Raw genomic sequence first — 27,618 nt, 5'->3', positions numbered from 1 at the left:
CTTTCTGCTCCGAGGGGGAGGGCGTGGTCACTTGACCTCCATGGTGTCTTCTCCAGGAGGAGCTTGTGGAACCGGGAGCAGTGCAGGGGCAGATCTGTTATTGTTCTCTCCCTTCTTCTGTTTCAGGCAGAATATGAAGTTACTCCAGATGAAAAACTGGGGGAGAAAGGGAAGGAAATTATGACCAAGTACCTCACCCCAAAGGTAAGAGGCTGCCCAGACCGCATAGTAGGAGGAATGGGAGGCCTTCTGCAGGAGTATGGGCCCCAGATCCCGGCCAGGCCATGTGGGGAGCTGTGAAGCACCCAGCTGGTGGCTGCTGTTGGTCTCCAGAGAGCCAGCATTCTCATCCTCCCTCAGAGAGGGCCCAAGTCTGGCAAGGCCAAGGCAGGTGGGCCAGGCTGGGCCCGGGGTGGGGTGGGGAGCCTGCTTCCTGGGGCCTTATGCTGCCCACAGCCCACACCCAAGCATTTGTAGCTGGACCAGTGGAGGCCTGGCCCAGAAGAAAATGCACAGCAGGGGTGGTTTGGAGAGATTGGTGTGGAGGGGAAGGGTCTGGGGGTGAATGAGAGGGAAACAAAGTGGCTGAGGCTATGCTGGCAGAGGCAACATTGGCTGAATTCACATAGAATGTGGAGTATCCTGAAGTAAGTTTGGCCGTATGCTGAAGGGGGAGGGGCCGCCAGGACCCAGCTTCAGGAGCACACCCACCCCAGTGCTGAAGGCACAGCGTGAGCGCCGCCCCCTGCGGTCCTGGTGGCCTTGCTTCCCTGGAACCTGTTCCTTCTCATCCCCAACTTGACAGATAAATGTGGTCTCCATCCAGTTCACAACTTGGCTGGGGAGCATGGGGTTCTAGTCCCAGCTGTTCTACCCACACAATTAAGTCATGTTCCCTCACTGGGCCTCAGTTTCCGTTTCTTAAAAGAGGTCCTCCCTGCCAGACCCATCTCTTAGAGGCCTTGGGAGCCCGAGCTGCGACCTGCCTCCCAACAGTTCCGGTGTGTTCTGTAGCCTTGTGGGCCAGCATTGGCTCTGTCCTCATCCGGGATCTGGGCACTGCCTCTGCCCCAGGCCGCCAGGGGACTGGGGCTGCCACAGCCACTGTGACAGGGTCCTGTCAGTCCATCCTCACAGGGTGTGGCAGGGAGTGGCAACACACAGGCATGTGGGTCAGGAAACGACTTCACCCCTAATTTGCCATGTGACCTTGGTCTTCCTTTCCCTGGGCCTCGGTGTTCTTTGCTGTAAAATGGGTGAGGCTTGACCGGATAATGTCTCAGGGTCCCTACAAATCGGACCTTCACAGACTTTACAAGCTTACACTGAGGGAATGACTAGTGAGTCACAAGGTAAGAACCAAACAGTGAGAAAGATGAGAGATGCTTCAGTCAGAGAGAGAGGTGTTGCCAGCGAGGTGTAGGGACTCCCTGGATGTGACGTTGACACCCTGGAAAAAAGGCAGCCCCTGTCCTGCCGGCCTGCCTCCTTGGGGGTGCCGTGCCCTGGCTGGGGTCCCTTCACAACTGCACTAAAGCAGAACGCAGTTACAGAGGTCTGCCGCAGCTCAGGGTGACTCCGCTCGGGAGACAGGACTGTGGACACAAGGAATCCGGGTCACAGACAGCAGCTCCTGCAGCACGAGGGGGCTGCTGCCAGCCTGTGACCCCCTGGAAAGGACATCCAGGGTGACCTGAGGGCTTTACACTTTACACTCGTAGTAGCTCCTTCGGAGTCTCACATCAGGCCTCCTCTCCCCTGCGCGTACAGTCCATCTCTGCATATTTTTATAAGTTTTATCTCTGTGACATGGGAGTCCCTTGAGGCCTGTAACTCCCAGCTTGATGTTCTCAGCAAGGGTCCCAGGGGGTCCTCGGTAGTTCTGGTCCCCCTTCAAGCCCTCGCTGTGCCCTCAGGGGTTATGGAGGGCCAGGGGTTCCCCCCGCCCCAGGGGTCTCTCATACCACACTGGGTCCTGTTCTGGAGCAGATGTGCTCATCTCCAGCATCTGCGGGCGGCCAGTTCGGCCTCACACCTGGAGAGGTCTCCTGTGTCACTTCTTCCCGCTCCCGCCAAGCCACCGCCCTGACTTGTCATTCTCTCGCTGCTTCCCTTGGTGTCTCTGCTTCCTTCGTAAGTGTATGCTTCTTTCCACGTGATGGGCAAGCACTCCCAGTCCTTCTGCACATTTCAGAAGAGACGATTCACGTCCATGAAAGCCCCAGACGCTGGGCAGGGCCCGCTAGCGCTGCACGAGCGCGGCCCTGGGCACATGCGGCTGGCCTGCTCCGTCTGTGCGGCCAAGGGGCAGCCGTGCCTTGCTTTGTTCCCGATACAGGCCTTGTTGGCATCAGTGGAAGTTCTTAGGTCGAAAGTGGTCAAGGAGGAGACGTGAGAGCAGGGTCCCTGTTTCCCCACACTCGCTGCCACTGTCGTGTTGCTTTTGGTCTCCCGGCCACCACTTGAAACGGCGTGAACACCCTGGGGAGAACCAGGACCCAGAGCTCAGGAGGCACCGCCCTGAGGGGGTAAATGCCCCAGGGTGGGTGAGAAGAGCAGCTCACAGCTCAGGGCCTGTGGGTGCCAGACACCTGCTAGGCATCATCTGTGATGGCGCCAGCCTCTGTGAGATGAGAAGGGTACAGGTGGCTGCCAGGGCCCAGATGGGGGGCAGGGAGGTAACGTGCCACGGCCACTCAGCTAATAGGATCTTCAGCTGCCCTCAGCGAAGGCAGTTTCCACGGAGCCTCAGCTTTGCCGGTCCAGCTGTCCATCTGCACCCGCTCTGGGGCTGCCCACCCACTTGTGTCCCCCCTAGACAGTGGCAGCTAACGTGTATTGAGGACTCACTGTGTGCAGACACGGTCTCACCTAGTCCGTGCCGCTACCACGTGATGGGATTCCATTAGCTCCATATTATGGATGAGCCCGGGGAGGCTCCGGAGGGGCTGTCACTGTCCCAGGCCATGCAGCTGGGATTTGAGCCCCTTACCCCCACCCGTGGTGTCCTGTTTCCCACACCTGGCCACTCAATGCCCTCCTGCTGCCCCCGCCCCGGCTGCGATCTACAGTGAGGACGAAGTGCTTCCTTTGTCCAGCCTGGTCTGCTCCTTCGGCCCATCCAGGGACCGCTGCAGGGGGCTGTTCCATTATCTCCCTGCCTGGCCAGGCTCATCCAGAAGCCTCTGCTGGAGGACCCCATCCTGCTCTCCAGACCTCCCTGCCCCTGCTCAGCGCTGCCTCCATCTCCTGGAGGGACGGGGCCCAGACTGCTCATCAGCTCAGACGGTTTTACAAGTGCCTCAGAGCCTGCCAACATTTTTTCCTTAAGTACTCCTCAATTTTAAAAATTTAAACCACACCATATGTTGTGGCCCAAGGGCCTGGGGAAGGTGGTCGAAGCAGTCCCGTGGGGTGACTGTTTTCCTACAATAAATTTCGCACTGCCTCCCAGTCCTTCCTGTAGACAATCTCTCGGGAGCTGTTTTCACTTCTCAGTGCTGCAGATGCCCCAGGGGCTGGGGAGCCAGGGGCTGGGAGAGGGGTTGAGCTAGTGGCTGAGGCCCCAGTGGTGGTCCTGAGGTCCTTGAAGAACTCCCAGAGCCATTGTCCCCAAACCCAGATCGTCCTTACCTTGAGCCCTTCTTCAAGTTGTAGCCCCGTATCTCGTCTCCAAGCAGCATTTCCAAAGGGTACGCTAAAGGACACTGATCATTTGAGAGGCTCTGTAGTCAGTTACATGTGGACGGTGCTACATGCTGTATCTTCCACTTGTAAAGATTCATCTGGTATGTGAGCATATAATCAAAGGCTCTGAGAAGTCCTGCAGTAAGGAAACCTGTTTGCAGACAAAGCATTTCCCAAACTTATTTGACCATAAAACCTTCCCCCGCCTCCGCAAATTCTACATCCTGCTGGATACATCTGCGGCTGTAGAAGACATCCAGAGGTCTTCATGACCTGGTTTCCTTCTGCTTCAAAATCCTTTCTCCTAATACCTCTCCCACAGGCCCCACACTGGGCTCTGGCCATGTCATTCCCAGTCTTATCTTGCTGACCACACCTCGTAGCCTTTGTTCAGGCTGTTCCCTGCAAGGCCCTCCACCTAGACCCCTGCTCTGGTTTTTTTTCCCTTCTGTGTCCCTCAGCCTGACACTTTGGCTGCACACAGCCCCTTGCCTGTGGTCAGAAGCTGCCACACCTACCTGGGTAGTCTCTGAACGTGCCGCACTGTCGTACTTACGCAGGTTCCCATGGTCATGCTCCCATGCCCCCGGGTTCTGAGGAGCCCGCCATGCAGGGGGGTGACAGCACGTCAGTGGATGGGTCCACTGCAGTGTGACAGGAGCAGTGGCAGAACTGTGCAAAGGGAAGCTGCCCCTCCACCTGCCTGAGTGAGCCGGGGACGCTCCTGGGAGGTGATGCAGCTGAATCAGATGTTAATGTGATGAGAAGGAGGAGGCCAGATATGAATGAAAGGAAAGAAGGGCCTTTCGTGGGCAAAGGTATAGAGCAGTGGTTCCCACCTGGGGACGTTTTGCCCCCGGGAGGCGGTTGGCAGTGTGTGGAGATAGCTTTGATTGGCACATTGGAGGATGTGCTGTGGCATCTAACGGGTAGGGGCCAGGGATGCTGTGGAATGCCTTGCGGTGCACAGGCCGGCCCCAGAACAAAGAATTCTCCGACGCTAAGTGTCAGTGGCGCCGAAGTTGGGAAACCCTGCTGTGGAGTGGGACAGGGCGTGCGGCGGTCAGTACAGCAGGAGTAGAAAGATAGGGGGATGAGGGCCCTCTGGGTGGCAGGGCCTGGCAGACCAACCTGAGGAGTTTGACACCATCCTGGTGGCAGTGGGGCCACGAGGGCTTTGCAGGCCATTTGCAGTTGGTTCAGGCTGGTCCCTCTGACCACATGGGGGAGGAAAGGGGAGGAGGAGGGCTGCGGGCAGAAGACCATCTAGGGAGCTGCTGCAGGTGCTGTGGGAGTGACCGTGTCCCATGCTGGGACAGCGGCTCTAGGGACATGGTGGCACAAGGGTCTTAGGAAATGCTAGATGGAAGGAACTCTTGGGGGATGGCCAGGTGTGGGGCATGAAGGAGAAGGGCAGAAGGAGTCCCAGGTGACTCTCTGGTTTTCATCTTGAGTTACTGAGTGGCTGCCCTCCCCCCCTCCCAGGAAAGACAGAGAGACAGAGGACAAAGGTCATTGCTACAGGTGGCAGGGTTATTAGCTCATTGGGCAGAAGTGATAGCATCTGCTCTCTGTGGATATCCCCTGCGCCTGTGCCGTGCTGTACTCATGGCTCGCGATCATTGCAAGCTGGTTTGAATGAGACAGTGAGGGGGCCCTGGGAAGCTTCCTTCTGTGGGCCCTTCACCTTGCCTGCCTCGTGTCTTTTCCTGGGGAGCTGCCACTTGGCTGGCTTGTGTTCCCTGGTGTCTGACATGGTATGTTTGCTGAGAGTCTGGCTGGAAAGTCCCTGCTCAAAGCCAGAGCTTATGCCTTGAGCTGAATTCTCATTCCCTGTGCGATGATGCTCTTCAAACCCTGGCTTAAAGGCTTCGTTCCCAAGGGGCAAAGCCCACTCCTTGGACGCTGCCCAGATCTTGCATCAGTTGTCCAAATGTGGCCAGCTTTGCTCTGGGGGCTGTTAGAGACACCAGCCCTGGGCGGGCTTTGGAGTGCACCAAAAGTGTTGGAGATCTAACACAGAGGCCACAGAGTGCTTTGAAAAGGCATTTTAGGACCAGATAGACCTGGATAGAAAGCCAGACTTGGTCTCCTTTAGCTGCGTGGTCTTGGGAAAGTTAATTAGCCTTCCAGTGCCTCGGGTGGTCCGTCTGTCAGGTGGGTGGGGTGGCCGTGGGGGTCACTGATATACCCGCAAGTGCAGAGCTCAGGAGCTGGTCCGTGTTAGACACTCACTCAGTGGTGGCTAGCATCTGACTCTCCCCCTCCTCTCTGTGCTTTCAAAATTAGACTGTTGAATGAGGAAATCATTCAGACATGAACTCCAGCTGTGGAGTTGAGAGAGGCCAAGGAGGGGTCTGGAGGGCCCCAGCCATAGAGGCTGGCCAGAAAGGCCAGGCTCATTAGAAGGCGATGTGTTCGTCAGGATGATTAATGCTAGCTGCCACAAGAAACAGCACCCAAATCTCAGGGGCTTCACACAACACAGATTCTTTCTTTCTTAGGCACAATCTGATTGGGTCTTCAACTCTCTTGGGTGAAGACCAGGGGTCCTGGCTGCTTTTGTGGCCCCACCATCTTGAAGATGGTGCCTCATGGTCACTGCCAAAGGGGAGGAGAGGAGTGAAGGAAGCCCACGAGCATTAACTGCGTAGTTCGAGCTCCACTGGCCAGCGAGGGAGGCTGAAGGACTCGGGGAAGCATATGTCACGTACAGCTTCCTGCCTACCCTCTCATCCCCCAAGCCCCAAACTGAAAACATTGTCTGTATGACAGCCTCGTCTCTGGTGATGGTGAGACAACCATGAGTACGGCATGTCCTAGAAATAGTCAGAGGTGTGTCAGCTCAGTGAAGTTGCCCAGAGGCCCTTGGTCAGATCAGGTTTCTGTGCTGGGCTCTGCAGAGATCTGGGCAGCTCATCTTCCCGATACCTGCAGACCGGAGGTATTACAGGTGTTTGGGGGTGCATGTGGGGTGGGGAGGGGGCAGGCTTGCTTTGAGCTGGGGTGGACCAGGAAGGATTTTTAAGTACAGTAATGAATAATAATAGGTGATTATGAAAGCAGTGTGATATATCATCTATCACTACAGACTTTAAAATATTAGGGTTATGGAGCTATAATTCATATACCATAAAATTCATCCTTTTGAAGTGTACAGTTCAGTGGTTTAAAATATTCACACAGTTGTACAACTACCACCACTATCCGCTTCCAGGATATTTTATCACTCCCAAGAGCAGCTCTATACTCATTAGCACTCACTCCCTACTTCCCTTTCCTCCTGGCCCCCGGCAACCACTAATCTACTTCCTGTCTCTGCGGATTTGTCTATTCTGGGCATCTCATGTACATGGAATCGTACAGCGTGTGGCTTTTTGTATCTTCTTCCACTGAGCATAACGTTTCCAGGGTGTATCCATGTTGTAACACGTATCAGTACTTCAGTCTTCTTTATGGCCCACATGATATCCCGCTGTATGGGTAAACCCTGTTGTTATGTATCTTTTCATCAGTTGATGGACACTTGGGTTGTTTCCACTTTTTGGCTAGAATGAATAACACTGCTGTGAACATGTAACATTCGTGTGCAAGTTTCTGCCTGGACCTAGGTTTTCATCTCCCTTGGATAGATACTTAGGAGTGGAATAGCTAGCTGGGTCACGGGGTAACTCGATGCTTAGTCATTTGAGGACCTGCCAGACTGCTTTTGAAGGGGCTGCACCATTCTGCATTCCCACCGGCAGCGCCTGAGGGTTCCCATTTCTCTACATCCTCACCAACAGGTGGCATTTTCTGTCTTTTTAATTGTATTCATCTTAGAGGGTGTGAAGTGGTATCTCATCTTGGTTTTGATTTGCATTTTCCTAATGGCTAATGATGCTGAGCATCTTTTCATGTGCTTATTGGCCCTTTCTAGATCTTCTTTGGAGAAATGTCTATTCAGATCCTTTGCTCATTTTTAAATTAGGCTGTTCATCTTCTTAAGGTTGAATCCTAAGGCTTCTTTGTCTGATCTGCATACAAGGCTTTTATCAGATCTACGATTTGCAAATATTTTCTCCCATTCCAGGAGTTGTCCTTTTACTTTTGTGATGGTGTCCTTTGAAGCACAACGGTTTTTAATTTTGATAAAACTCAGATTCATTTTTGTTACTTGTTTTTAAATGACTTGCTTTCATTGCGTCTTATCTGTCCTTGTCAGAAGGCCTCAGGGTTTTGGGGAACAGGGTGCATCTGGGGACAAAGTAAACAAATCATAGTGCACTTCAGGCCCATGGATCTGTCTTCCTCCGGAGAACCAAAGCCCCATTGCCAGTTGGGAAAAGCAGGGCCTGGCCTGGTCCTTCACGATTATTCCAGTCCTTCTCCCAGTTGACATAACAATATCCTCTCCTTTAGGCCATCTATGTCCAACACTGCAATGGCATCCTACAGACCTGCTCTTGGATCTTCCATAGCAACTCTTCAAGCTAAGTGTTAGTGTACCCATTTTACAGACCAGCCAACCAAGTTCTGGGAAGGGAAGAGGCTGGTTTCGAATTGTGGAGGCAGGGCTTCAGGCGAGGCCCTGAGTATCCTGCTTCGGCAGTGTCGTTTGTAGTCCGTCTTGCCATGATTCATTTTAATTGGGCCCACGAGCAGTGGTTCCGAGTCTCCGTCTTTGAGCTGCACCACCCCAGTCACTGAGGCCTGGCAGGCGGCACCCAGTTTTAATGTACTATCAGCAAACTCCAGGGGAGGCTCAGACCCGGTGGAGGGTCCTGCTGAAGGGGCCTGGACACCAAGGTGCACTGGTGGGTTGGGGCAGGCTTCTGACATGAACCGGCTTGGCGGCCTCTGTGGGATGCTGGGAATGCCTGCGGTGAGCAGCTTTTGGAGGGTACTTCTTGCTGGAGGTCTACCGGCAGGGTATTGTTCTCTGGGCCCCACACAAACACAGGCCTCTTTGCTTCTGTAAACACTGATAGGGTAAGGCAGGGAAGTTTGTTCTTGTTAAGGGGAAGTTACCCATCAGCCTGAGTTTTTGCACAAAAGAAATCTATTCCTAGTGCTGGTGTGGCTCTCCGGAAAACATCCACCTTTTAAAAAGTAAAGAGCTTGAATGAAAGGAAATAATAATTATTCCAAGTTCCTTTTTCCCTGGCCCCTGGCCCCCTGCTCGCTTCACCGGCGCCTCCCCCTTCCCGGCCTGGGCAGCCGATCCGGAGTCTGAGCTAGTCCAAGCCGGCTCACTTCTCTGCGGGGACAGTTCCTCTACCTTGGGGGCAGTCAGCAGCTTCAGTCCTTGTCCTCAGGAGCACATGGAGCCCCGGTTCGGCCTCCTTCCTGCTGTACGTCCCTGGAGCCTCCGTTCTCCTGGTATGATGATAAATGTGGCTGCCGCTGGGTTCGTGGCCGGCCCTCCTCCTTACAGCACGCCCACAGGCTCCGCTGTACCTGCATCCCACCCTTGCAATCAGTTATATAGAACTTTCTTCCCTTTTAAATTAACTCGTGTCTTTCTGTTTCAAATCAATGAGTTTCGGGGCACCTGGCCGGCTCAGTCGCTGGAGCATGCCACTCTTGGTCTCGAGGTTGTAAGTTCGGGCCCTACGTGGGTGTAGAGGTTACTTAAAAATCAAATCTTTTAAAAATTAATTAATTAATTACAATAAATGAGTTTCAAAAGAAAACTTTGTGTCAGGACCATGCCTGGAAAGCCAGCGCCGGCTTGTCATACAGAAAGCTAACTGGGAAAAGTGGCATTAAATCCTAGCTGGGTCCTCTTCGGCCGGCCTGAGGCTCCGAGCCTAGAGCTGCCTTTCTCTTTGTTTGGGAGAAAGATTAGTGAGTATTGGAGATGTGTTAGCAAGATGGTGGCACCACACTGAGACTTTCTTCTTCATGAGGGGAGGCTCAAAGGAGGGCTGAAAAGGGGTTGCCTTTTTCACTGAGCGGTTCGGTATTATTTGTGTCCCTGCACCTCCTGAGACGACCTCATCATCTTTGGAAAATGCGGGGCTGACTATCTACCTCCCAGCTGTGATGCATTTTATAAATGTTGACTCGTTGCTGGAGACAGCGTAACCTGGAGCCAGGAGCACTGGACTAGGAGTCGGGCTCATTCCCCATCTCCCTTCCTGGCTTCCGTGGCCTGGGAGGGAGCTGGCCTAGAGTCTGCCTAACCATCTAACCAATCCTTGGTCTCCTGGGCAACCCAGGGCATGGGATATAAGTGGTTTGGACAAATCACTCCCTTCCCAGTGCCTGCCCCATCCTCCATGGGGTTTGGGCTTCCAGACACTGGTCCTGGACCCAGCATTTCATCTCTGCTAGATTGCTTGGCCCTCATCTGTCTCCTAGAAGGTGCCTAGAAGGGCACCTCCATCCTGTTGTCAATGAATCCAGTGAGCTCGGAGTCCACCTTTGCTTGAGCCCCTCCTGAGCAGGATCTGGCTGGGTAGGCAGCGGGGCTGGAGGGGCAGCTGGGCCTGCACCCTGGCTTTTCCCACTTCGCCACAGCACTGCAAAATGACTCCGTGGAAGAGGACTGAAAAGAAAACTTGACAGAGGAACTTCCTGAGTTTTCTCAAGCAGCAGTGGGGAAGGGGAGGCTGGGCCTCTTCCTCTTCCATTTTTGGGAGCAGCAGAGAACAGAATTCAAAACAGATAAAGGCACATTTGTGCTTACTAGCTATTGGGGGCAAGACAGAAGGGAGCTAGCATCTATTGAGCAACTACTGCGTGCCTGGAACTTCATGTTCCCTATTTCATTCGGTCCTTATAACGGTTGTCTGAATGGATGAGAAACAAGGGCTGAAAGGGGTTAAGTAATTGCCCAAGAACACCAAGCTTGGGGCCGAGTGGGGAATCGAAGCCGGGCCTGAGCCCCAAAGCCTGACTCTTCTCATTCCCCTCACAGCCAGATGCCTGCCCTCCCTGGGCCTCAGTTTCTGTCAGTAGAGTGAGGAGGTTGGCCTGGATGCTGTCTGCGAGGCCCACCCAGCTCCAACCCCCTGCAGTTCCAGGAGCAGTTCTTACTGCGGGCCAGACTGATTCCACTGGCTTTAAATAACTCACATAATCCTCACATCTATCCCGTGGGTTATTATCTCCATATTAAAAATGAAGAGATGGACACAGAGAGGTTAAGTCACTCCCTCAAGGTCACATAGCTGGGATGGGGAAAGCTGAGACTTCTGTCTGTGCTCTTGACCCTGTTTTCCTAAGATGACCTAACCTGGCTCCCTGCCCTGAGCTCTGCCTAAGTCTCTTCTTGATTGAGGGTTTATTAATGACCCAGGAGCACTCACCAGGGAGCTAGGGTACTGTTTGGAGAACAGCAGGGCCTGTGAGGGCTCCTGGGTCATTTCAAGGTCACCCCAGTGCCCGGCACAGCACCACTCTCCATGAAGGGCCCGTGCTGCTTGACTGCCTTCTCAATGCAGGCTTCAGCCTCCAGAAATCCTGGTACATTGGGAGAGGAGCCGAGAGCCCTTCCTGGGACATCATTCCTCCAATATACTCCGAGGGGACAGAAAACCTCCTGGGGTGGGCCCGGGCACTCAGGGCAATCTCAGGGACCATCCAGTCCAGGGCCTTGCAGATAGCTTTAACTGCGGATTTCCAATATGCAAAGACACAGAGACCAGCCACAGTTGAGTGGCCTGGGGCTGGACCCCCTTTTGCCTCCCTCTCCGTCCCCAGACCTTGGCTTTTAAGAACACCTGTGGCTTGGTGGAACCCAGCTTTAAAACCTGAACTGAGCCCAACTTCTCATTCCCTATGTGAGGGAACTGAGGCCCAGAGAGGGGCTGCACCCCTCCCCTCCAAGGGTCACATGACTTGGAAAAGAGACTGGACCATTCCTTGCCAGGCTTTCCACAACCCTGGAAGGTTGGAGAGAAGGCACTAGAAGGAACTGACTTCATTTTCCAACTTCTACTGTCGTGGCCTGCAGCTGGGCTTCAGTTCCCCCGAGGCTCTTCTTCTTTGGGCTATATGTGTCTAAATGCTGAGACGTTAGCAGCATTGAGGCAAAGCAGGGAAGCTGCTGGTGCCGAAAGCTGCACCATTTAGCATCTGTGCTTTTTAAATGGAGACCCTTGAAAGGGAATATTGTTCGCTCTTTCCTTTACTAAGGGTGGCTTGTAATGGGGGAGGTGTGAGCAAGTCAGGTTAATTTAGCACCTACTATATGCTATATGCTCTGCACCTCTCTCTTGTCTTCCTGGCCATCCTGTGTAGTAGACCAGTTGTCCCTTCTACGGTGGGCAGAGGTCTTCAGCTGTTGAGAGGGCAGGCTGGGAGAATTGACCACAGGTACTGCAACAGATGGGTGTATGCGAATGTCCACAGCAGCCTACCCCGAGTCACCAGAAGGTGGAAAGAACCCAGTGCCCATCAACAAATGAATGGATAAACAGAACGTGGTCTGTCCACACAATGGAATATTATTTAGCCATAAATAGGAGCGAAAACCTGACACAGGCTACCACGTGGGTGAACTCTGAAAACATTATGCGAAGTGAAAGAAGCCAGACATAAAAGGCCACGCATTGTGTAATTCCACTTACATGAAATGTCAGCCTAGGCAAATCCGTGAAGACAGAAGTAGATTAGAGTTTACCAGGGGCTCCTGGGAGGGAGAGATGGGATGTTACTACTTAATAGGGTGATGAGAACATTTTGGGAAAAGGATGGTGGTGATGGTTGTCATTATAAATATAGTTATAACCACTGATCTGTACACTCGAAAATGGTTGAAATGGCAATTTTCACGTTACATATATTTTACCATAAAAGAAAAAGTATTAAAAAGAGAGTGAAGCTGAACTCCAAGTCCAGTCTGTCTGATTTAGAGCCTGGGATCTTTCTCCTCCACTGTGTTGTCTTCTCTAAAGTTAACCAGAGACAGAAATCCCCCCCAGATCAGCTTCCCAGGTGCTGCAGGAAGGAGCAAGTCTGGAGGACGAGGGTGCTGCCATCTGTAGACTGTACACAGGCTGCTCCCTCCAGGCCCTTGTCCAGCTGCTGGCCCCGTTCATGGCAAGCCTGGGGCTTGGCTTACACGTCGCACCATGTCATTCGCATGGTCTCATGTCACGGTCTCCTTGCACAGCATTTTTAATGACTGTGCAATTATCCTTCAGATAGGCATACTTATTTTTCTTCCATGACCTTTCCTGGAAAACAAATTCTCTTCGCTGGCGGCCTGACTTCTTTTCAGCTCCTTCTGATATCCTTGAGGCCTCTGTGCCAGCTGGGGCTCCTCACAGCATGCCCGTCTGGGTCCCTTTCCTTTCTTGTGACCTTCCAGGTCAGAAACTTGGACGCTCCTTTGATGCCGGTGGAGCCAGCTCTGCCTCTGATCCCCATTCCTGTGTGTGTGTATAGTATTTCCTGCCCAGCATTCCTTTCTTTAGAGTGGCTGGAGACAGAGAAATCAGCCCTAGGCTTCCTGAGGACATAGCCCCTCCCCCACCTCCCCAGATCTGCCCTGGGTGGGCAGCCGTGCCGGCCTCTGCGCTGCCTGTGCTCCGCTGACTCACCATGTGGCCTGATTGGCCCTCCCCATCCATGGGCCTTGGGTAGAGCAATGACATCATGGGGGGTAGGGGATGGGGGGTTTCAGTTCGACTCCCTGGATCTTTGGAGATTCTTGCCCCTCCTTCATTCCCAAGCCCCGTGGAATGAAATCTTCACTGGAGAAAAATCTTCCAAGGCCAAGATATTTCCAACACAATTTCAAATTGAAGCCGGTTTGGAAGCCGAGGAATGGGAGGGAGGGCGTTCTGGCAGATGGAAAGTTGGCTTGCTGGGCCGTGGCCTCTCACGCACAAGGAATGAGGGACACTCCCCGCCGTGAGCATCCTGCAGCCGGCGCCTCGGACCGGAGCCCGCTCCTGAGTTACCTGCACACGGCTGCTCTCACCCAGAGCACAGGGGGCTGGATGCAGACAGCTCGCCAGGCAAAGTCACGCTTCTGAGGGTCCTGACAGCCAACGTGGCCTGGGTGAACAGCACGTTATCTCCCATCCAGTGCTTCATGCCCACAGGTCATGGCCGGGGATTATCACATTGACAGAGCCCGGCTGGCCCCTCACTCCCGTCCAGGCACGTTTCGTTTTGTTAATTATCGGTTCTTGCTTTTGACGTAAAGAATCCAGGCCTGGGTCAGGGTCACTTTGTATTTTCCTTTCTTTCTCATTAAAATTGCCTAGCTCTCAGGGCCCCTGGCTAAGTTCTGCTGATGTTTAAAAATGTCCTCTCTCTCTCTCTCTGACCCCTAAAAATCCTTCCTCCTGATTTCTGCGAAGCCTCTTGAACGGCAAAGGAAATACGGGTCAAGACCTTTTAAGCCCCAGTCTGCTTTTCCCTTCTTGAAGAGTTGTGGCTGTTTCTCAAGGGCTGTGTTTCTCCACTTTGCTGACCCAGGAAATGTGACACCTTGTGACTTGGGGTGGCCAGGTCAGCAGGGGCGCCATCGCAAAGGCCTGGAACCCTGTGCAGAGGCTGCGCTCGCTCCGAGCACTTCCTGGCCTCAGGGCCCCTCACTCGGTTGGTGACCTCTCTGAGCCTGCTGTTTGGGGTCCTTAAAGGTAATCCCGCCATCTTAAATTTGTCCAGGAAAGTGTCAGGAAAAGAATTGATTCTCTCAGAGCCCTGGGCTTCTCAGAATACTTGTCGGTATGCAAATGCCAGGAGCTAAAAACAGGAAGGGTCCCCCTCGTTGCTCAGCCAAACACACTTCATCCTTTGGGCCTTGGTCAGACCTCACCTTAGCCATGAAGCCACTTGTGTCTAATGAGACTGCCTCTGGGGGTGAGAGGCTGCTCCGCACTCAGCCATCCTTAGTCCGTGCCAGTCTGGAACTCCATCGTGCCCTCGGCCGAGTAAATTGGTCTGTGAGGTCCTTGGGGTGGAACTCATGACCTGAGCACAGAACGGACAGGGCGCCCACGTGGCTAATGGACTAAATCAGCCTGGATCCCCGCAGGAGAAGCGGTGGACTCCTGGCTTCCTGACTACTCACAGCGCCTCGTCAGCTCCGCTGGCGAAGACTGCTCCGTCCCTTGCAGTGTTTCCTGGCCTGGCAGGGTAACCAGCTATTGCCAGGGGCACCCCAAAGTGGTGCCAGAGATCATTACCCAAAGAGTTAAGGAGATCGCCCGGGTGCTCGCGCGTATCTGCGTCACAGTGGGATTGTGGGCCTTACGGAGGACGCCGGGTTACTTCTCAACACAGCGTCAGGGCGTTGGCTTCTGCACCCTTTCCTCCTCCCACAGAAGCTCCAGGGAACCCGTGAGCTCCTCAGACTCTGGGTCTTTGGCTGTTCATCATGGAAACATAAAGGTGAAGTTTAGGCTCCTGAAGGCTTGGTGGCAGGCCGAAGGCGCACTCCTGGGTGTCCCTGCGGAGAAGGCCCCTCTGAGACACAGTGCTCTCTGTTGGAGACAGGGAGGATCCAGGTTTTGGGGGGGGCTGAAGCGTGAATAACCTGGAGACCATGCTCATTACAAAAAGGAAGAGAATATTAAGTACAAAAGTATTTCCTGAGAATGAGAAAAAAAATCACAACCAATGACTAGATCCTTGGAGATTCAGGCCCTTTTTATCTGAGATCTCAGTTTACCAGAAATGCCTCTGTAGAAATGCTTCCCCTCCCACCTCGAGCTCTCTGTAGCTCCCAGGACTGCAAGTGAAGGGCCCCGAAGCTTAAGCTTTCTCTGCTCCAGGGAATCGCGTCTGATTGGAGTCTCTGCCCACCCTGAGGGGAACCGGTAAGCTCCCTTAGAACTCGGAAGAGGCACAATGAGACTGGTCATTTTTTTTTTTTTAAAGATTTTATTTATTTATGTGACAGAGAGACAGCCAGTGAGAGAGGGAACACAGCAGGGGTGCGGGAGAGGAAGAAGCAGGCTCCCAGCGGAGGAGCCCGATGTGGGGCTCGATCTAGGTACGCCGGGAACACGCCCTGAGCCGAAGGCAGACGCTCAAAGACTGCGCCACCCAGGCGCCCCGAGACTGGTCATTTTTTGCCTTCTACCACAAGGACCTGTGGCCACCAACTGCCTGTCCAGCCTTGTGTCTCCGCACAGCGGGGCTACATCTGGCCTGGCGCTCAGGCCCTGTAGGCTACTGGTCAGGCTGACCGTGTGGACACTCGGGGAGGAGTTGGGGATGTTTCGGCTGAGGGCTGGAGGGCACAGACATCAGACCTCGCGTGGAGGGAGCCACAGCCCCGTGGCACTGTGCTCACAAGCATTTGTCTGGGCTGATTTATTTTCCCCCAATGGCCAAGAAAGCAAAACCCTGACTTGGTCCTTCGGTTCTGTTCTTATTTGGGGCTTGTGGATTGTGTCTGCTGCCTGGCCGTGGTCAGAGAGAGGAACTGCTCCAGACGGACACAGAGGGCACGGCAGTGGCTTTTCCACATGCCGATGAAGGTTTTGATTAAAAAGGTGGAAGAATGGTGCTTTTTCTTCCTGTCAGCCAGACCTTAAACCAACCCTCGAGTGAGGAAACTCTGTCCAGGGCTGCCATTCAGTAAACTCCCTCCTTTGTCTTCTGGTCGTGATTGTACAAGCAGGTTTCATTTCAAGCCAGGATTTGGGGTTGAAACGAGCCCTGTTTCACCCACTTCCTGCCAGTCCCAGTGCCCATCGCTAGAGTCAGGCGGACTGGGTTGAGTTAGTTCAGAACCAGAACCTGAGGGGTGGCGGGGAGGGAAAAGCAAGGAGAGAGGAAGCCTCTGGTGCTTCGGGTAGTGTTTGGAGGGCCCTCCTACTCATCTGCCCTACCTCCTAATTTTACAGGGAGTGAATTAGTCTGGATTATTGGCAGCAAGTGGCAGATACTTAACTCCCAGTTGCTCAAACAAAGGAGGAATTTATTGGAAGGGTGGGGATATGATGAAATGAAACTGGAGAGAGACACCAGCTGTACATGGGCTGGGGAACCCTGGCACGAGGATGCTTCCCCCAGGGGCAGCTCCAGGTTCTCCCCCAAGCCTCCAGCCCACAGTTTCTGCCTGAGACAGTCACTCCAACCACTTGTAACTAAGAACATCCCAAAGAACTCTGACTGGCCCAGTTGTCATGAAGTTAGGGTAGACCAGATGACCTCATGAGGGTGCTTCTGATGGACCAGACACTCTTGCTCTCCACTTCCCTCTTCCCTGCTGTGAGTGTGAATATACGCACATACATTTATTTAGCGGATATATTGAGCACCTACTGTGTGCCATCATCAGTTCTTTTCAGCAAAACAGAGCAGAGAGATTATAGGTTTTGGAGCCAGGCAGGCCTGGATTTGAATCTCAGGTCTACCCTTTACTAACTACTCTGGCTAAGAGCACATAGGAAGTACTTGCTGCTCACCAAGCATTGTACCCGATTCTGAGGAGACAGGAACGAACAGCTTTCCTGCCCTTCCAAGAGCTGTCTGGGGCTCAGTTTCCACATCTATGACCCTAGATCAACAAGCTCCATCATATGACCTTGTTCTGGGGAGCAACAGAAGTATAAATTTGTGGGCAAACTCACGTCGATGGGCCAGTAACTATCAGGCCGGCCCCCCTCCCAGGCGCCCACAAGCGCCTCTGGCCTTGGCTCCTGCTGGACGCCTGATTCCCGCCCCCACCCCCGCCCACAGCCAGGCCCTGGCGGCTCTGCGTGCAGGGCTTCCCGTGGCTGACGCAGATCCCCTCGTGAGGGGTCAAGGGGTGGCCAGGGTATGGCTGTGGGAGTGCCCTTCCCCTGTTCCTGTCCAGGGGGAGGAATGGGAAATGGGGGTGGCCCCCCAAGAAACAGCTGCCTCCGCCCTGGTATGGGCCAGACAGGCAGACCTCTAAGCAGCCCTTTTTGGAAGGCAGGGGGCCCTCCAGAACCCCTTTTCCCGTCCGCTTTTCCTAAAAGCTGAGTCTGTCCACATTGGGAAATTGCAAATAGTTTACATGGGGAATGTCAGCTGCCCACATATGAAAATATACACATCATTAAGCCCTAAGTGCTTGCTTCTGGAGATAGAGCGGACAGTCTCCCGGGCTGACCTTTTGTTCACTGATGCAACCGCCGCTAATGAGCACGGAGCTCTTCGGTGGGATGTTTTCATATGTTGAAGCGAAGCATATGTTGGCCATTAGCCTGCGTGTATGTGTGCGCGTGTGCGTGCCTGTGTGGTACGTACGACACCACTATACAAATAGCGTTTACCCAAACACACAGAGTCCGTTTCATCTCATTCTCCAGCCCCACGGGCGTCCAAGACCAAAGTCCCATCCTTCTCACGAGATCTGAGAGGACTGGGACATTCTTGGAGGACATGGCAGTGCTTAGGGTTACGGTTCTCTGACTAGATGACCTGAGTTTGAATCCTGTCTTTGCTCCCATGCCAGCTGCGTGACCTTGGGCAAGTTACTTAACTTTTCTGAACCTATTTCTGCATCTCTAAAATAGAAACTGTAATAATTAAAACCTACCTTGAGAGGATTGAGAAAGATAACCCCATATAAAGCTTCTAGGACTCAACATATAGTAGGTGCTCAAGAAATGGCAGTGATGGTGATGGTGACACTTGCAATGGGAGGTGGGATTGGGTAGAAGATCTTGTCTGCTCAGAAAATCAGCTTGGATGAGGTTGTATCAGAAGTGGGTCCTGAAGACTGGGTGGAATTTGGACATGCCCTGATGGGGCAGGAAGGGCTTCTTCTAAGGGAACGAGCAAGGGTCCAGCAGCTAGAGAGCTAGAGCTTCCCAGGAAGAGACGAGTGTGGAGTGAACATCCATGAGCAGAAGACAAGAGGGAGAAGCAGATCGAGAAGGGTGTTTGGAGCCAGAGCCAAGAACGCGGTGGGCTTTGTCCTTTGGAGTAGAGACCATCTGTGCTGTGTGGTATGAAGAAACTCCCTTGGTGGCCATTGTGTCACTGCAAGAGCAAGTGGTAGCAAGTGAGAGAAGAGAATTCTCGAATGCAGGAGAGTGAGGTGAGGACGGAGAGGAGGGGTGGGTGGGATAGATACCAGGGCTAGGCTTGCTGTACGTGCATGTCCCATCTGGGAGGTGGGGACAAGCTGGATTTGAGTGATGCCAATGAGACCAAAGCTATGTCCTTCCCCTGAGGTGGCCCAGGACACCTGGTTCAGGGCCAATGTAGCTCATATCCATTCAGCCCTGCCATAGAGCCCCTCCAGGTGTTAATCCTGGCTGTACCATGGGCCACAGTGTGACCTTGGAGGGGTCTCTTCCCTTCTTGGCCCTTTATCTCAGTTAACGCATGTGTGCCATGAGTGGCTTGAACCAGCTGGGCCCTGATGGGTCTTTCCAGGAGAGCCCCCTGTGATCTCTTCCTTCTGCTCCACCTTGGGTCCCGAATCTTTGAACGAGTGTAGGGTGTTTCCAGAAGGTTCTGAGGGTGACCCCAGGGGCACTTACTGTAGAATTACTGGTGACTTCTAAGGACGTGTGGGAGGTGGTTCTGAAGAGCCTTTTCCAGCCCAACTGTGCCTCCATCCCTGGGTGTCTCCAGAGACCCCAGCCACATACAGCTGATTCCCTCTCCAGTCTGACATCTTTAAACCAGAGACTGAAGCCAGAAGATGCTTCAGGAGCAAGGTCTTCAGACATGTGGAGTTCCTTGCTCATGCAGGAAATGACGTCCCTTCCTCTTGCCAGTCGTCCCAGTGCAGAGGGAGACAGCAGTGCCCCGCACGGCAGATGCAGCAGGGCCCTCGAGGTGCCACCCTCGGGCTAACGATGCAGCAGTCCGTGAGAACTGGCCTCACAGACACGGCAGCACTAATTCAACATCTTCTAGATGAGTCCTCTCTCTGCACACCCCCTCCCTGCTTTCTCCAGCCTCCTGGCCTTTGCCTGTACCATGCTGGCCTCCTCCAGCTGTGTAAATCCGACCTCTCCCCCAAGGTCTGGCGCTCGCCTTCCCTCCCAAGGGCTCCCTCCCGAGGGCTCCCTCCCAGGCCGATTTCTCATTTTTCCCTTCAACTGTTATTGCAAAGGCTGTGCTCCTCAGGTCTGCGATGAATCACTTGGTAATTATTTCAGGTGTGCCATCTGGCCTCCCTATTCTGAGGCCGGGAGGCTGGGCTGCCTGTGTGGAGTGTGTGCAGCGAAGCTCGCGGTGAGGGGCTCAATAGCGCCACCTTGTGGGAGGACTGCTGGGTGGGCCAAGGCTGGAGGGCCTGGCCCGTGGAGGCAGAGCTGGGCTGGGGCGTCAGATCTCGCGGTGACGTCAGTGGGGGTGGGCGCCAGAGCACCCTAAGAGGCAGAGCCTTGGGTGTGGCGGGTGATCAGCACCTGCTTCCTGGGTTGAGTACCGAGTGCAGCACCGTGGGGTGGCTTCCTGCCCAGGCCCGGCCCCTGCCCTCCTCACCGCCGACCCTCCCTATCGAGCCAGCCTCTGTCCCTGAAATACCAGGATTGTCCCGCTTCAGGTTCACACAGAAGGCCCCTGTGAAGCTGCAGTTCTGACCGGGGAGGGGTGGAGCCTTGAGCAGCTGGAGTGCTAAGGGGCACTGAGGCAGCTCTAGCCTGCCTGTGGGCAGTTAGCCAGCACGTCCCCCAGACCCAGTGTGTGGGCACTCCGGACGCACAATGACCGCTGCGGATTGCAAATGCAGCTTCAGGCCCAGTCCTGGCTGCTTGGCTCTTCCGTTCCGTCAGATCTCACCCCCCACCCCATGCTCCCCATCCTCTGCTCTACGAACTACCTTCTCTTTAGAAATCCCGAGGCCTCCAGGGCATTGATTCATTGCCGGTCATCAATATTGTTCCTGTGCATTGCGGAAGTTACTGTTTCGATGGAGCGGAGGGTAAGAGCGGTCTGGCTTAGGCCCCACGTCAGAATTTAGGGTCACAGGCAGGCAGTGGAGGCGGTGTGAGGTCCTAGAGAACTTCACGGGGTGGGGGGACAAAAGGGAGGAGAGGGGCCTGCAGGAGAGTGAAGGTGCGAAACCCACTGGCCCCCTGCATCCACCTCAGGGGTTTCTCCTCCCTGTGTGCCAAGCGGCACAAGGGACTCCTCTCAGAGTGCTGTGGTGCCCGAAAGACACCCGTGCTGCGGTCTCCGAGTCTTGCTGCCGCAAAAGGTGTGTTCTGGTTCACACGGACAGCAGGAGCTGCCTGTATCCCCAGAACCCGGGCCGTAAGCACCAGGAACAGTGGGCTGAGTCTGGGCCACCAGGGCGGGGGGTAAGAAGGAGCAGCTATTCTGAGGGATTCCAAGGGAGACCTAGAGCCCAACATGCACGGGCTGAGTCTGTCCTACCAGCTGCGAATGTTGGCAGCCTGTCCCCAGCCAGGTGAGGGCCCAAGTGCCTCTGGTACCGGATGTGGATTCAAGGTCAGTTGCTCATTCCAAAGGGGGTGTGGGACAGGTTCTTCCCCTGCAGGTGAAGGGGGCTCTTATCCAGAGGCACAGACTCAGTGGATAAAGCACCCCCTCTGTTTCCCAGCAACTTTGAGGGGAAACAGTGGAGAGGAGCCTTAGCCAAAGAGGGGAGCAAGGTGCAGATTTTCTTGCTCCAGCTGTGGTTTCATGGGCAAGACAGGTGCTCCCTGCAGCCTACAGTTCCTCAACGAAGTGGAGTTCTTGTCAGTCTGGCTAGAGGGGATAGAGCAGCCCCCAGCAAGCATAGCCATGTCCCCAAGGCATGTCATGCTGTCTTAAGCTGTCCCAGGAGTTGGCCATGGAGCAAAACTTAAGAGCAACTGGGAGTCATCCTGTCATCAGAGTGGACTTTCGGGCCGGGCTGGGCATATGATCACATGGAGGTTGGCCAGCTGGTGAGTTTCAGTGCCCAAGACCATCAGGAGGCCGTTCATGGTGGGGCCTCCAGCAGGGAAACCCTGTCCGCAATTTCTTCCTCCTGTCCTTGGAAGCTGTACCACCAAGAGCTAATTCCACACATTTCGGAGGAAACTTGGTGCCTAAATTCACACTGTGGTATTAAAAGTCAAGGTCTGTTGGCTGGAGCTACTTGAGACCATCTGGTGACCAAAGAAAGAAAGTGTCACTTCAAAATACTGCTTGCCTGAGAGGGTCCCAGACCCCAGGGGAACTTATAGAGAAACCTCCACCAAGACCTGTTCTCCTGGCTGCTTTCAGCCCTGCCAATATCTAAGGGTCTTAGGGCTTTTCTGTTTGATTAGAAGTTAGGGGGACATCTTTAACATGGAGGAGGACGGTCCCTAGACTTCTCCCCACCCTGACCCTCAGCTTCCCCTCAGAGGGATAGTTCCTGCTAGAAAGAACCACAGTTCTCCTGGCATTCCTGAACCCTCTCACGGTGAGGGTGATATTCCTGTCCAGAGCCCACCTGGCCCCAAGGATACACCCCTCCCTTCCCTAGCCCACCTCACAGGCCTCCTGGGACTAGAAGGGATTAGCCTCCTGGAATGAGATCTGAAACTGTGGAATTCTGCCTTCAAGCCACAGGGGGTGGTGTGCAGCGGGCTGTGGTTGCTGGGACCCCAGAGCGCTCTGAGCATCTGGGGGCACTTTATCTTACACAGTGTGTTAGACCTTGCACTCAGGCTAGGGAGAGCCGTCTTCATGGGTCTCCCTTGGAAACCGATTTCTCTGAACTGGAGGGGAAGGACCAATACCTTCCAATTCCATCAATGCAAATTGCAAATGTCCCATGGAAATGTCCCCTGGGCAGCTGCTCCTCTCACCCCCCTGGCAAGTTTGGGTTTCAGTTCCCAACTTAAACTGGCCAACAGCTTCTCATTCCCTTACTGGCAGAGGCGTTACTCTCTGGAGTCACTTGAAAGGGGGTTTGGTTGGAATCCCTTAATCTCTTCATGTTGAGCCAGAGACTGAGTTTAAACCCATGGTCGTCAAACCAAACGCACTACTACCCACTCATTAACTCCTATTAGGGCTTTGAGCATGGGCTGCATCCCCAGAGCCCTCCTGCCAACCCATCCTAGAGAATGAGAGCGGTGGGACTTCATGCACGCAGCTGGGTCACCCCTAGACCCTGGGCCGCCCCTCCCATTGGCTGAGGAGCAGCGTCTGGCCCTCCATGGGAAGGCCCATGACGGGTGGAGGTCTGAGCCCAGATTCTGCTTTGCCTCTGACCCTGTCCTCCATGAAACCTTTCCCAGATGACCCTGCCCCATAATGACCTCCCTCTCTGAGCCCAGGGGCTCGTTGCCCTGGGCTGCGTCATCTTCCATTTCAGTTCTTCCTGACTCTGCTGGAGGGCTGCACGGTGCCCTCCCCACCCTGAGGGCTGAGGGGCTCCTGGGAGATGGGGAGTGGGCGAGAGGGGCACAGGCACCCCACCACCTTCAACCGGACTCACTCCAGGCTCACCCGCCCAACCTGTGTTCGTATTCCCTGTCTGCCACTTGTTGGCTGGGTGACCCGGTGTCAAACGACTGAACCTTTTTGGACCCCCATTTCCTCGTCTGTGAAATGAGATTACAGTAGTATTTACCTTGCAGAGCCATGATGGGGTTGGATGAAATAATTCATGTAAGGGATTTCTCACACCGCCCGCCCACGGTTGGCCTTCAGCGGAGGCAAACCAGTGCTACCCATTGGTTTTAAAGGAGGGGAAGGAGAACAACAGTAATGATGTTTACCACACCCTCCCTACCAGGTGCTACGGTCTGGGCCGAACACCTGACCCAAAGGTTTCACTGATTCTCTCCAGGAGAAACTGTTATTCCTGATCATGTCCCTGATAACGGGAAGCTGAGTCCAGACCAAGATCCCACGGCTGCAAGTAGCAGATCTAGGCCTCGATCCCCTGCCAATCAAGGCTGTGCCCATTGAGCACCCCTCCCCTGCTGCCAAGCTGGCCTTTTGCTGGCCCTTCCACCCCTTTCAGACCCTCTGACGCAAGACCTTGAGCAAGTGTTCACCTTGCCCTCTGAGCAGACAGGCCCAGCCTGGGAAGGGGCACCTGCAAGCTCCCAGGGGGTCTGACTGACCAACCCATCCACATCGCCCAGCTCCGGACACACATCTCGTTCGGGTCTGACCCCAAGCCCAGGACACAGGGACATCATTCTCCGCGTGCTGCAGATGAGGGCAGCAAGGCTCAGAGGAACCAAGTGACCTCCATGAGGTCACACGGACTGAAAGTGGCAGAGCCAGAAACCTGGCCCTAAGTCTGGGCTCGTTCACCGCCTTCCAGCCCTGCCACCTCCACGCACCCCTGAATGCGGCATGTGGCTCAGGGCCTGGAGTGGGCGGGAGGGAGAGGTGGCGCCCCGCTCCTGCCCCTCGCTGACACGTCCTCTTCTCTTCCTCCAGTCCCCAGTGTTCATTGCCCAAGTTGGCCGGGACCTGGTCTCCCAGACGGAGGAGAAGCTTCTACAGAGGCCCGGCAAGGAGCTCTTTTCTGCCTGTGCACAGTAAGTGCTCCCTCCCTCCCCAGGCCGAGCCTCAGGCCCTTCAGCCTCCGGTCTGCAGCCACAGGGCCCCGGAGAGCGGCTGCCCCTACCCTCCACCTGGAGCAGCGGGCTCCGGGGCAGGTCTCCTGTGCCCAGGGGCCCCAGCCAAGCCACCCAGCTGTTTGTATACTTCTTATGAAGGGGAAAGATACCAAAGTGCCAAGTCCAAAGAAAACATCTGCCTCAAAGGGTGTTGAAAGCAAGTGGCTGTCCAGGCTGTTGAGCAGAGGAATGTACAAAAACTTGACCCCCATCTGGGTGGTTTGGGAGTCCTGCCCGGGCCCCCAGCCCCCAGAGCCGCCAGCAACCAGAGCCAGGTAGCGCTGCTGCAGGAACAAGTGCGGGCCGCCTTCTCAGCCACATGCCATCGCCTTGTGTGCGGGCCGTCCGGCGATCCTAACGGTATATGAGACAGGTCGGTTGGTGTGCTGCTGGCCAGACACCAGTGAGGCCCCCACCTGCCCCTGGCACACACACTGTGAAGTGTGAACCGCTAGGCACAGCCACGTACCCGTGCCCACGCAGAGACCCTACCCTGTACGCTGACACGTGCCTGCACACCAAAAACCTTTCGGAGCCTGATCCCCCACGGCTTGCTGTATGCCCTTGTTCAGCCTTTGCCCACGGACAATGGGGCGCCTGCTGTGTGCCTGGCAGTGATAGGTGCTGGGGTGCCATGGTGAGCAAGAATCCAGGGCCGGCTTTCTCGGAGCTTAACAGCCAGGCGGGGAGGACATGGAAACCAGTGCCCCTGTGCCCTGTGGGAAGAGCCGGGAGCCCCATGCTGAGAATGGACATTTAGGGAGGCCCAACTGGGGGCCCAGCCCTGTTAGGTGCCGAGGGAGAGACCCCCCCACCTCCCCACCACAAGCAGAAACAAACCTGGTTGCTGTCCTCTTGGAGCTGGCTGAGGGTCAGATCTGACAGCGGGTTAGGCCCCTGGGCTGTCACTGTGACCCTGAGGGAGTGGACATCCTGGTCCCCTACACTGGCCCCTGCTGTCATGTTTGGCAGGAGACAGCGTCCAACATGGCCTCCCCTGTACATGCCGCTCCCCCCCCTCCCCCATCCACAGGCCCGAACGCCTGGGCTAGATTGGTCAGTATCACCACTTTTTAAAGGGAAGAAGACCATCCCTGCCGACAGCCAGCTTCAGAACCCTGCAGGCCTGGCCCACAACAGGTGACTGGTGAATTCTGCTGCGGGGATAGAAATCTCCCAGTGGCTTCACTGGTCCTGGACCAAATCCAGAGCCTGGGCCCCCAGGCGCTGCATCCCTGCTCGGCCCACCCCTGCACACACACATCCCTGCACCCAGTTAAGTATTCTGTCCTCACTGCAGCTTAAGAGTGCCTTCTTGAGAGAGAGAGAAAACTACCTGAGCCCCCAGGGACCTCACTTAACCCTCCCTCGTGATAACACACTTCAGCACATCTCACACTCATCCGCATCCTTGTCCCACATCACACCAGCCTCATGCTCACAGCTCTACCCCGGGCCTAGAGCCGTGCTGCGGCGGGGACCCAGGAAGTGTCCGCGGGATCAGGCAGTCCCTTCGTTAGGACGACGGGCCTCTGACGCCAGTGGTTAGCCTGCCGGATGTGTACCGGCTCTGGCCGTCTGCGTCAGGCCGGGGTTATAAAATGTTTGTTTGTTCCCTCCGAGCCAGGTCTGTCCACGACTACCTGAAGGGAGAGCCTTTCCATGAGTATCTGGACAGTATGTATTTTGATCGCTTTCTCCAGTGGAAGTGGTTGGAAAGGTGAGTGCTCCCCGGCACAGCCCACCTACAAGTGTGTGCCGACATGCGTGCGTGGCAGGGGCGGGGGGACAGGTTTTCCACCTGACAACCCACATAAAAATCACTTACCTCCCTGGGTCCGTGGTTCAAAGGAAAGTAGCCATGTTAGCCAAATGCTCTGTGCTTGTTAAAGTGTGCACGCACACGCACACGCACACACTCCTACACACATACATACCTAGTCTTCCTAGTTTTGGTTCACTGTTTTTGGGGATCCTCCCTCTGCCGGCAAATTAAGAGCCGCCATGTTCTCTGAATGAGTTACACATCCCTGACGTAGCTCAACCCCCTGTCGATGGACTTGGAGCGTGCTCCCAATTTGGGGTACAATCTTCCCTAAATAACGAATAGCTTTGTACATGTATCTTCATGGACTTTTGCAGTTACATCCATAGAAATCCCAGCAGAGGAATTTCTGGGTCAGAAAGCACTGATTTGAAACCGTGAGGGACCGCTAAGTTGCCCTCCCAAACAGCTGCCCCCCATTTCCAGTCCCGCCAGTGCGCCAGTGCCCACTTGCCCTCAGCCTCATCAACACTGTTCTCGTGCTTTCCTGGCCGGTATGTGAGCAGCAGGGGTTCCTTCTTGTTTATCTTTTCATCTCTGATAATGGGTAAAACTGAGCATCTTTTCTTGTTTTGTTGACTGCCTTTTCTCTGCAAAGTGCTGTCACAGACATGGCAGTGACTCGGCCTGACAGCGACAGCCACAGAGAGGGTGTGGCCTGCCTGGTCATGCAGCAGGCCTGTAGTGTAGCCGAGGCGGGTTCCCTGGCCCAGGACCCCTAGCACCGGGCTCTGCCCCCCCCCCCCAACTGTAGCAGAATTTGCAGAACAGGGCAATGCCTGCATTAAATCCACGCTGGGCTCCCCTGGTAGACAAGGGCGGGAACATCCCCTTCCACAGCCCAAGGGTCCCTGTGCCTGAGGCCTGGCACTCACGGGCGTCTGGACCCCCTGTGGGCAGAGAGCCAGGAGCCATCTTTCTTCTGCCTGTCCCCACCTTTGCTGGCCGAGTGCCCTGTAGACACTTAGGAAGCTGCAGGACACAGACGCCTGAAGAGCCCCAGCCGCGGCCCTTGCCTCCTACTTCAGGAAGCCCAGAGGAAAACACCCAGCTCCGTACACGCGGGGTGGGGTGGGGGACATTTCTCTCCACCCCCGCTGGTGGGAATGACAGTTGAGCAGGGACAGTCTTCTCTGTGGGCCACTTACTGCCGCTGGCCCCCTCACACATGCACATCGTGGCTCCGGGAGAGCCGGAGAAGTGAGGGTCAGGCAGACATCCTGCTGCGGGCCCGGCCCTGGAGTCCACAGCCTGGGTCTGAGTCCCGACTCTGCCTTCTCCACGGGGACCTCGGGAAGGGCTGCTCCCCCTCCCCACCTCAGGTTTCTTATCTGTGATATGGGGTTAATAATAGTGCCTGCTTTTGTAGGCGTGGGTGCGGACGGGCTGAGGTAAGCATAGTACTTGCCTACCACATGGCAAGTGCTCAAGAAAGGTCAGCCATTCGGCCCCAGAAGTCAGATGCTGGATACAGTTGCTGTGGTTGGTGCTGAGATCATCAGTGTCACTGTGGCCGTCACCCTCAAGCGTCTGGTATGGGGAGAAACCGCTGGTCCTTGTGTTTCTGATGATCACAGGACGTGTGGTGGGGATGTATTCATCATCCCCCCCCCCCCGGGAGCCTGGGGCTGTGGGCCACACAACCCGATCTCTGCC

General features: G+C 54.9%; 1 protein-coding gene across 2 annotated transcripts in view; it reads left to right on the top strand.

Annotated features, from left to right (window-relative positions):
• The window catches only part of GRK5 (G protein-coupled receptor kinase 5), a 209,971-nt gene that overhangs the window by 157,385 nt on the left and 24,968 nt on the right, over positions 1 to 27,618 (top strand). The window contains exons 4-6 of one of the 2 annotated variants that reach the window (XM_045803255.2): positions 127 to 204; positions 23,956 to 24,056; positions 25,765 to 25,857. In XM_045803255.2, the coding sequence (XP_045659211.1) occupies positions 127 to 204; positions 23,956 to 24,056; positions 25,765 to 25,857 (272 nt within the window). The remainder of the gene's footprint in view (positions 1 to 126; positions 205 to 23,955; positions 24,057 to 25,764; positions 25,858 to 27,618) is intronic. The other variant, XM_045803256.2, reaches the window with a different exon arrangement.

This window comes from Ursus americanus, chromosome 6, assembly GCF_024610735.1.
Source record: "Ursus americanus isolate L20-20 chromosome 6, mUrsAme1.1.p, whole genome shotgun sequence".
NCBI lineage: Eukaryota > Metazoa > Chordata > Mammalia > Carnivora > Ursidae > Ursus > Ursus americanus.
The sequence above is the reverse complement of the archived record's forward strand: the minus strand, read 5'-3'. Positions and strand labels throughout refer to the sequence as shown.